At 44.0% G+C, this 9,653-nt stretch overlaps 1 protein-coding gene and 1 non-coding gene across 3 annotated transcripts; both read right to left on the minus strand.

The window, feature by feature from the left end:
- Positions 1-1,538: 1,538 nt before the first annotated feature.
- TRNAM-CAU (transfer RNA methionine (anticodon CAU)) lies at positions 1,539-1,627 on the minus strand. The gene is given in 2 exon segments: positions 1,539-1,574; positions 1,590-1,627. It is a non-coding gene; the product is annotated as a tRNA-Met (tRNA).
- Positions 1,628-2,048: 421 nt separating this feature from the next.
- On the minus strand, positions 2,049-6,914 carry LOC125513214 (uncharacterized). Of its 2 annotated transcripts, none has more exons than XM_048678249.1 (8): positions 6,755-6,914; positions 5,061-5,226; positions 4,576-4,661; positions 4,431-4,473; positions 3,695-3,751; positions 3,548-3,605; positions 2,492-3,201; positions 2,049-2,411 (listed from the first exon to the last, which is right to left on the minus strand). In XM_048678249.1, exons 2-8 carry the CDS (start codon positions 5,208-5,210, stop codon positions 2,385-2,387), a joined length of 1,131 nt encoding a protein of 376 aa, XP_048534206.1. In that variant the 5' UTR covers positions 5,211-5,226; positions 6,755-6,914; the 3' UTR covers positions 2,049-2,384. The 2 variants fall into 2 exon arrangements, with proteins under 2 accessions (XP_048534206.1, XP_048534205.1); XM_048678248.1 differs by having other exon boundaries at positions 2,049-2,416.
- Between the last annotated feature and the right edge of the window lie 2,739 nt (positions 6,915-9,653).

Below are 9,653 nucleotides of genomic sequence, written 5' to 3' on the forward strand. Positions count from 1 at the left end.
CACATATGCATTGCTTGAGTATGTATGCATACTCTCTGTATATGTATGTATGCATTACAAAATTAAGAAAGTGATAACAGAGCATCTGAGTTTCCATATGGAACAGGGAGGGGTGGTTGTGGTTGTAACAGCAAAGTGTTTTAGCTCACTCCAGCCTTGATCCGGCAAGAGCATCTGAGCTTCCATATATATGATCATATCTTCAAAAGGAAAAGCTTCTTCCTGAATCAAGCTACCTCATATCCGGAGAGAAAATCTTCTCCGAGAAAGAATGTCATGTGCATCAGGAGAAGCTTCTTGCAGAGTCATGCCGTGTGCAGCAGAAGAAGCTTCTTCGTCGGTATAAAGAGAGGGGCAGCCCATCGACTGTCACAACTCACAAGCAAGAGGAAGAACTAGAACCAATGGAGAGGAAGAACAGGAGAGTGAAGGCTGCGGCCGTCTGCGTGCTCCTCGCCGTCCTGCTGTCGGCGCAGCAGCTGCTGGTGGCCGCCGCGCCGGCGTTCTGCAAATGCTACGTCAGCTGCTACTCCGACTACAGGCTGAGGCACCCCCCCCCCCCCCCCCCCCCCGGGTTCTGCGCTGCGTCGTGGTGTGCGCCCTGGCCGGCCAGATGGGTGGCGGCTGCCCGGGTGTCTGCGGGGAGGCCTCGGACAATGTCTTGTATGGTGGAATAAACAAATAAATTGATATGGAAAATCATACTTCCTCCTTTCCAGTTTATAGGGCTTATCTCAAATTTTTAGTTTTTCCATTTTATAAGGCTCAATTTGGTTGTTTTCCATCACATGTTCAGATTTCAAGGTGCATTAAATCATTGCATGCAAGTATTAAGAGAAAACTGACCAATGCATGCATGCATTGCAATTAATGCATTCATAAACATAATGTTTTGAGAAAAACAAGAGCATTAATTGGGTGCTTTTACAAACTACAAAAAATATTCCATCACTCATCATCTACCTTGGTTGATGAGATTTTTGAATTGAGCTTTATAAACCGGAAAGGAGGGATTATATGAGAATTTGGTTGGGTTGTCACTCGATCGGTTTAGTGGAATGTTACTATGTTCTTTCTGAAATGTTGTAGTACTACACTGAAGAGAGCTTAGTTTGAGATGTTGTCATACTCCCTCCGGTCCTTTTTACTTTGCATATAAGAATTGTCTGAAGTCAAACTTCATAAAGTTTGACCATATTTATATGAAAATATATTAACATCTACAATGCTAAATTTATACAACATGAAAACTAAAGTTATGACGTATCTAATATTGTTGATCTCACATTCTAAATATTGAAAAAAAATTCTATAAACTTGGTTAAAGTTTACGAGGCTTGACTTCAGACAAATCTTATATGCAAACTAAAAAGGACCGAAGGGAGTATGTGAGAGTTGTCACAGGTTTGTGAAACCAGCAAAAAAGAAAAAGATGACCAGGTTCAGGTTTGCTCAATTTCACCTGATGATTCAGGTGTAGATGTGTGACGACCCAAGTTGTCACAGAGCGTTTTCATCATCACATGGTCATTTTAAGTTGGGGTGAGAGAGGCTCGAACTCTCGACCTCAGGATCACTCACGTCTTAGCTATGAGACCTACGCGCTAGCCAACTGCGCCACCACCCCTTTGTTGTTTTCTCAGCCAAACATCCTTCTATGTTAATATCTTTGTTCAGACAAAGCGAAGGACGATTAACCAGGCGACACAGGTCTGTGCATACGCTGCCCAAATCGGCTGGTTCTTCCATCGTTAAATCCAGAGTTGAAGAAATGGAGAAAGGAACTGCAGAAATGCCATCTTAAAAGGCCAGAGCTATCAAAATATCGGACCTTTTTTGACACTGTCATAGTGTAAAAAAAAACTCTTGTATTTTGATAGAGGGAGTACTCGTGTAAAATTAGCACATTATAGTCACGAATCAGATGTAAAATCGACATGGCATTGAAATGTCCACAGCTCATACAATGTGCTAACTCAAGATAACCTGAGCATTGGGTCACTCATGCCACCGCATCGATCACAGCAGATCCTACCACCAAGCGGAAATAATCCAAGTCGCGACTTAATATCTTAATAATCAATTCGGTACAGCGCTGAGCGACTGCGGCTCGTCTTTGCGCTGATACAGATAGAACTAACTGTGCGCTTACGTGCGCAGCAGCTATGTCCGGGCCAAATCTTCCGTAAACAAGAACAGAAATTGGCACTAGTAAACTAGTAGGTAGATCAGGTAGGCACCATAACTACAGGTTTCCATACAGAACCAATGGTGTGCTTACAAAATATCATCAACGGGCGACTGCAGCAGAACCCTTCACGTCGAACGGAGATCCCAACGGCGCGATCAGGCCCAGGCTCTGCATGATCTTGATCTGGCGCGCGCTACGCTGCTCCGATCCCCCCGCGCCCCTGCTCTGGTGGAGTTTGGTCAAATCAGTGTCCGAAATTCATTCAGACAATCGATTCAGAAGAATGGAGTGTCTACTTACAGGAGAAGAGTTGGGGTCCTTGGTCTCCGGCTTTGCCGCCTTGCCCTTTCTAGGTTTCTTCTTCGCAGCACGGCTTGAGTCAGCCTCCAGCCCACTAGCGGCCCGCTTGGTGCTTAGTCCACCCTCTGTCTCAGTAGTAGTAGCAGCAGTCGCCTTTGCCTCGGTAGCTTCACAGATTCCAAAGATCACTTCATCCACATATGCCATTTCAGCAGCAAGCTGCTTGTCTATGACGTCCCCCAGCAGTATATCCCTGACCATAGCTTTTATCTTCCGGTGGGTTCCTTCGACCGTCAAACCAGTTTTGTGCTGGCTTCGATTCACGGATGTCATGTCTCCTGCTTCAGCTGCATTTTCACTTGCGCTTGAAACATGGAGCTGTGATGTGCTGTCCTCCGCCGCATCTGAATATTCCTTCAGATTGGTACGGCCCGACCGCTTTGAGGATCCTTCCTTTTTGGCCACCGATGTTCCTGATGATGCCTTCTTACCACTCTTTTTATCTCGCACAGCAGAAGCTTGCTTGGGTGTCTTATCTCTTAAACCTTCAGCAGAATCTATACTCAAAGCTTTGTCAAGAGCACTTGCTTGCCTCACACCTTTCTGCTTTTTTCCTTTCTGAGCAGCACCTCCACCTTTTGCATTGCTCCGAACTTCTTGGTCCTGCTCTAAGGCTTCTTGCTTTCTGACTTTCTTAGTAGACGTCTTGGCTGTGGCCAATATGGTCAGACCATATGAAAAATAGAGAATTAGATGCGTAGCAATTAAAAATATATATGTGTGTACCATTGATAGCAAGGCGATTTGAAACTTGACAGGGAAATAAAACCGCACAGGTGATAATTTAGCAATACTGTCACTGATACTGCTCCTAGAACATGTTACCTAATCACACCATTGTGAAAAGATTCACAAACGGTAACATATCACTGTTAACATAAATCACTAATGAAAAAGGGATAACATGAATGGTCAAACCACAAGGACCACCATGATCAATGCACATAACGTGTTTTTCTGCATATATTCTCCAGCCAAGAAAAAACAGAAATTCACCTTTTATGTTGACAGCTTCCTCCTCGTCATCACTGGCCGACTTAAAATGAGAGAGCTCCTGCATTTGTAAGATTAAACATGGATCTCAACAACCTCCACCAAACTGTGATTCATAATATGTTCAAAGCGAAGGCGAGATTGCCCTACCTTCTGAAGCACCTCATGGAATGCTTCCATGGCTGTCTTATTTTCTTTCTTCAGAAACTGCATACAATGAGCTCATATGAGAAATATTTAAAATTCAAAATGGTCAGGGTTGGATATCATTCATGCGTGAGAAGACAAAAACAACTAATTTTCTTGGAAGTTAAATAACAAAAAGCAGTTTATAGTTTATACACCAGAATCATTTACCATAAAATTACTACAACTCTACAAGCAGCACATAAGTAGTGACGCTGGGTGAGGATTCGATTGATATGACCGGTTTAGGTAGAAAAAAACAAATAGGGCAATTATTAACTAGAAAAATATTCATTCAATCAGCTATTAGTTTATTAGTTATGCAACAATGATAAAATAAAATACATGCTTTACCTGTACAATCCTAAAACATATATGTGTGAGTCGTGCTATTGGTACATTCTGTTAGTTAGAACAAAGCATATTACAATTACAGAACAATTGTTAGAATTTCATTATCAACATATGCAATATTATATAATTTATCAAGTGTGTGTGAATATATGTCCGTCAGTTCAGCCTTTTGGTTATATCAGCTTCCTGCAGTTAAAAACCTAGGGAAACCAAAATTGCAATAATGATTGAAGTTGTTGGTTATTTTCGTGTTTCAGCTGATTTAAGCTTCTTTAATACAGTTCAGTCAGTTACCACTACTCCATATTAGCATCCTCATGAGCTGTAGGATAGAAGATGTGCATACCATTTCGAATTCCATGTTAGACTTCCAAGGGTCAACATACAAGCTGAAAATAAAATAGTGAAGACAATTACCTTTATTGTAAAGATTATCAGTTGATCGCCACTAGAAAGAAAAGAAAGGCTTCACATGTTATTAGGACCCTTACTCTAGGCATGTGCCATACAGTCGAACCAGAGCGTCATGGCTGGTCTTCTTCTTGGCCTTGCTACTGGCACATGCTTCATCAATGACCTTGAATTCAGAAACAGAAGTGGTCTAAATATGTGCATGGGAAGCTAGGATGAAGAACATAACAGTTGGGGAAAGTCTGAAATGTTTTGTCTTTGCAACATACAAGTACAAAGGTTGTGGCATTGGCACTTGAGACTTGACCAAACTATCTTACTCATACATGATCTATATAATTGATCTACTACAGATGCAACCATCTGCCAGCGTTCAATTTAAGCTGATGTGCAATGCAACAAGCATATTCACTGGCATCTAGAATTATTTTAGAACCATACTGGCATTGAGTGCAGCAAAAAAATGGTTCAACATGTTGGGGTAATCTAAATTGCTGATCCGTAGCAAAGCAAAGGTATTTAGCTAATTGAAGTATGAAGTGCTCAGAAGGTGTATGCATCATACCTGGGCTGGCCACCATGAGGAGCCATCATGCTTAACCCATGTTATATCTCCTAAACGGAAATTCTGCCTTGGGTTATTTTCTGAGGGTTCAGGACTTGATGTGCATGCAGCCATACGACCATAACTTTTCTCTGCACTTTTCCTCACCATAATGACCAATTCAGACCTGCAACAGCATTAAACAAGAAATATTAGTATTGATATTGCCCACTCTTACTGCTTGTTAGCTTGACAGAAAGCTATTCGACCAAAAGATCAACTTAAATTCACTGTTATAAAAAGCAGTCGTGTAGCCTGACTAAGTGTTTGGCTCCAGCAACTGCCCACCTGGCACCTAACACCTGAAAACATCTTACTCAAACAAGGCTACAGCTCATTCCGTGGTATGGTTGAATATACGATATACCAACATCAGTTTTGACGATGCTATAGCCACCAAAATATAGAGAGCAAGTGGCCTTAATTTTTTACCAGAATGTTGGTGTAGGTTTTGAATATGTGGCCAGATGGCGGTGTTATGAAGACTAGTAAGATGCTGGGCAAGGAATGGAGGTATTATGAAAGACTGGTACGATACAGAGACGTTTCAAATCAGTTCTCTCAGACGACAATGTAAAACAAAACTGCATCTGAATCGGTTATCTCAGAAATATGTTGCATCGCCAACGCAAACAGCACTAAAACGGTGTAGTATGATGCACACCATCACTGCCGTGTGACATGTGCAATTATGCAATTAGCGAACCAGAGCATCAGACTGGATCTGGAGATCTCAAATGGGATGTGGCCTTACTCTCAGTCTCTCACCGAAGCTTAAGCAGTTATTCAGTATCATTATATCCCTAAAAAGCACTTGCTCAGTGAATTAAAGGGGGGTGCAGGAACAAAACTCGTCAAATAAATCAGGTGCAGACTTTTGCACTCTGAAGTTCGCTGGATTTGAGTATATGCCCTCGTCCAGCAGTCTCTTGATAAAATGCATGGAAGCTGAATGTGCTTCTCATGATTTGCCCTGAGGGATGTGTTTTCAACGAAAAATCAACAAGATGCCGCACATTTATTTGCAATTTGACACAAATGACGCATGTACAGGTGGCCCCAGGCCCCCACATGTCAGACAAAGGCGTGTCGCTTTGTCAAATTCCTCGTTCTTCACATAACAAAATCAATTAACCCCTTCACTCAAAAAAAAATCAATTAATCCTTTTTACCCGGCCAAGGAAAAGGCAACTTTGGCCCTTCTTTCCGTTGCTCCAGCACACAGCATAGATAGATAGACAGGAGGCGGCGAGCTTTCGCTGTTTGCACTTGCACGTGCACGGCGCGCCCTGGGGTAATGGCTCGACCGATGCCAGCAAAAATCGATTAGTCGCACATAATGTGGTCCGTCGCGCCTCTCCCCTCCCAAATCCCCCCTCGAAAGCAGCCCTATCTCGTCTCGCGAACAAAACCTAGGGTTCGCTCGTACGACGCAAAATCGGGGGCCAAAACCTACGATCTGGCAAGCGGATGCGACGAGCGGCGAGACGGTGCGGGGATGACCTCGCTGGCAGCCGCCGCCCTGGGTCTCAGCCGGTCGCCGGGCTGGATGGGGGCGTGCTGCTCCTGCAGCGAAAAGAGGGGGAGCGGGTGGGCGCGGCGAGCAGGGAGGGGGCGGGAGAAGAATGCAGAGGGGGCGGGGCGAAGGGAAGCACCTCGCTGCAGGATGCCGCGCGGTCGCCGGCCGGAGTGGTGGAGCAGGCTGCCCCGCTCCCTGGCGACGGCGAGGCTGAGCTGGGTGGAGAGGTCGAGGGTTCGAGTGTGAATGGAGAGGCGAGCTGGGGGAGCTCGGGTTTGATTATTGCCTTGGGGGGCAAATGGGTCTTTTTGGTTTCATTCACACTCTCGAGTCTCGAGTGTGGGGCCGGCGGGCAGGCTGGCATGGCAAGGCAGCTAAATTATTTCTTCTCGACGACTAACCCTCTCACGGCATCTACAGCGGGTTTTGTCAAACCCGGCCCCGGTCGTGGACACAACCACACATCTCAAATTCAAACAACCCTCAAAACAAAATTCTCAAATTCAAACTCACAAATTAATGCAAATCCATGCATGTGCATCATACACGTGAAATGTCGTATCATTGTAGCTCCATGAAATAATTTTCCAACGAGTTTGGAACACTCCGAATGCCCTCTTCACATCCTTCCTAACTGCCTCTTGCATTTTTTGTAAAGTAACTTTGTTTGTTGCCTTGAGTTCGGATATGGTTTTCACAAATGCCACCCTCTGAGGATACATGCAATCGATAAGACGGTACCCCCATGTTTGTAGTCGCGGCGTTGATAGTGTAGTTGCATGGCGGCGATTCTCCCTTACAATGTCTCCTGGACACAGAGATCGCTGAAGCACATTGATATCGTTGTGAGAACGTGACATTTCAAAGATCCAGTCCTCGGATGAGGATGATTTTATTGCTTGGCACTATGAGAAGAGTGGTTTGTTCACAGTAAAAAGTGCATATAATCCGGCACTTAGTCTCAAGGAGGGGAAGGAGGAGCAAGTGCAATCTAGTGGAGACACGAATGGGGATAGGAAACTTTGGAATGTCATTTGGAAAGCCAATGTCCCCCAAAAGATCAGAACTTTTGTGTGGCGGGCGGCTTCTAATAACCTAGTGGCACAGGTTAATAGAGTTAAGCACCATCAGGCTACTTCAGAATTATGCTCTATTTGTGGTATGGAGGATGAAAGTATGTTTCATGCTTTGGTGACATATCCTAAGGTGAGTGCTCTGCACATAGAGTTGAGGGGAGTGTGGAATATTCCCAGAGAAGAAGTGTTTAAGTGCTCAGGACCCGATTGGATGCTTATCTTGTTGGACCAATTAACCACTACTGTTCGTGAGCTTGTTCATATTCTGGAGAGCTTGGCACTTACATAATGATCTTATTTTTGCCAAAGGGAAAGAATTTGTTTCAAACTCGGCTAATTTTGTGGATAATCATTGGGCGACATTTTTCATCTTGCCATCATGCAAAAACCGCCACATGAGTCAAAGGTAAGGGAGCGGAGGTGGGGTTGCAGTCTCGTACTTATCCACCGAGTATCTGTGAGGTATCCCCCCCCCCCCCCCCCCCCCCCCGCCGCCGCCGCCTTTTGATTATATTAAGATCAATGTGGGAGATCATTTGTGTTGCGAGTGTGGGAGATATTGCCAGGAATTTGGTCGGTAAAGTTGTCGTTTCCTCTTGGGATTATATTGGTTCGTCTACCAGTGTTGATGAAGTGGAACTCAGGGCATGTCTAGCGGGACTATATATCGATATCACTCTCCATAAGCCTGTTGTTTTGGAAACAGACTGCCCTTTTGTGTTTTCTTTTCTTCCACATGATAACCTTGATAGATCAGCTCTGGTGGATCTCAAGAAGGAAGCCTTAGCCCTTACCAAGCTTCTTCCAAATGTTAAGTTGGTGAAGATCAAAAGACATGCAAATGAGGTGGCTCATCAGATAACTAAGTTTAGTTTTGATAATAGGTCGGGTGGCCTTCTATGTAATAGTTTTCCGCCCTGCGTGGCGAATGTTGTAATGAACGATTGTACTCGATCTTTTAATTAATTAATACATGGGTTTTTCAAAAAAAAACATGCCAAATCCATAAGTCATGTGATGCCATTGCTTCCAATGTGATGATGGTGGCCTCTTTGGTGTGATCTTGGTACGTCCCGCTCAAACCTTTAGGGCGGTTCTTCCATTGCCAATTACATGCAATTTGAACCGAGCATACCTGAAAACCTCTTGCCTTTCGAATAGCCAACAACTTTCCTATATCCTACACATTTAGTTCTCTCGTATACTCTACTACAAACACATGCACCACGGTGCGAGCAAACTTGACCGTGGTCTTTAGGCATCTACCCTTCCCCATCCAAACCATCTTACCAACGGCATCAGCGGCGGTACCGAATGGAAGCATCGTCCGAGCAACCGTGCATTTCTGCTTAGTAGAGAATGATAGTTGTCTGCAACAATCCCTGGTGAGCTTGAAGTAGGGATCAAGTGCCTCCACTCCCTCCCTTTGATTGAACCCTTAAAGTTGAGAATGCGCTCCACCTCCCAGTCAATTTTCTGTTGGATGCTCATGATCATGATATCTCGGCTTTCTCGTCATTTTGAATCATTTCATCAAGCTATACCTGTCCATACTCCTCGTCCGATGAACCGCCTGAATCCATCGTTTTGCATGGGAGTAGGTGAGATCTGATTCAAAATACAACTTTCAACTCTAGTGATTACTAGAATTGAATACTTAAATTCTCCCCTTTGAGGTGGTCCCCGATGCGGAGTCTAGATAGGAGGAAGATGGTACATCCATAAGGAATGGTGGTGAGGGAAGAAGTGCATAACGACGACACATAAGGGATGAAGAAAAAATTAGTGCTTGTGTTGATGATTTTGTTAACAATGAAATTTTGAATACTCTAGTTATCAAGGTTAATCTTGAAGATGCCATTTGTTGGACTCACACTCCTAATTCAGAATGTACAAGAAAAAGTGCATACATAACTTTTGTGTAGGTGATCCAAGATAGGTCTTTGTGAAGACAAGCTC

The sequence above is a fragment of the Triticum urartu genome, chromosome 6A (assembly GCF_056163025.1).
Source record: "Triticum urartu cultivar PI428250 chromosome 6A, HENAU_Tu73, whole genome shotgun sequence".
NCBI lineage: Eukaryota > Viridiplantae > Streptophyta > Magnoliopsida > Poales > Poaceae > Triticum > Triticum urartu.

What these genes read in the sequence shown, in the direction of transcription:
- LOC125513214 (XM_048678248.1), bottom strand. Translation starts at nt 5,210, where the DNA reads ATGGTGAGGAAAAGTGCAGAGAAAAGTTATGGTCGTATGGCTGCATGC. An exon ending in CCTCATGGTGGCCAGCCCAG is followed by an intron (nt 4,662 to 5,060) that starts GTATGATGCATA and finishes TCTGAATTCAAG; the next exon opens with GTCATTGATGAAGCATGTGC. An exon ending in CTAACATGGAATTCGAAATG is followed by an intron (nt 3,752 to 4,430) that starts GTATGCACATCT and finishes CATTGTATGCAG; the next exon opens with TTTCTGAAGAAAGAAAATAA.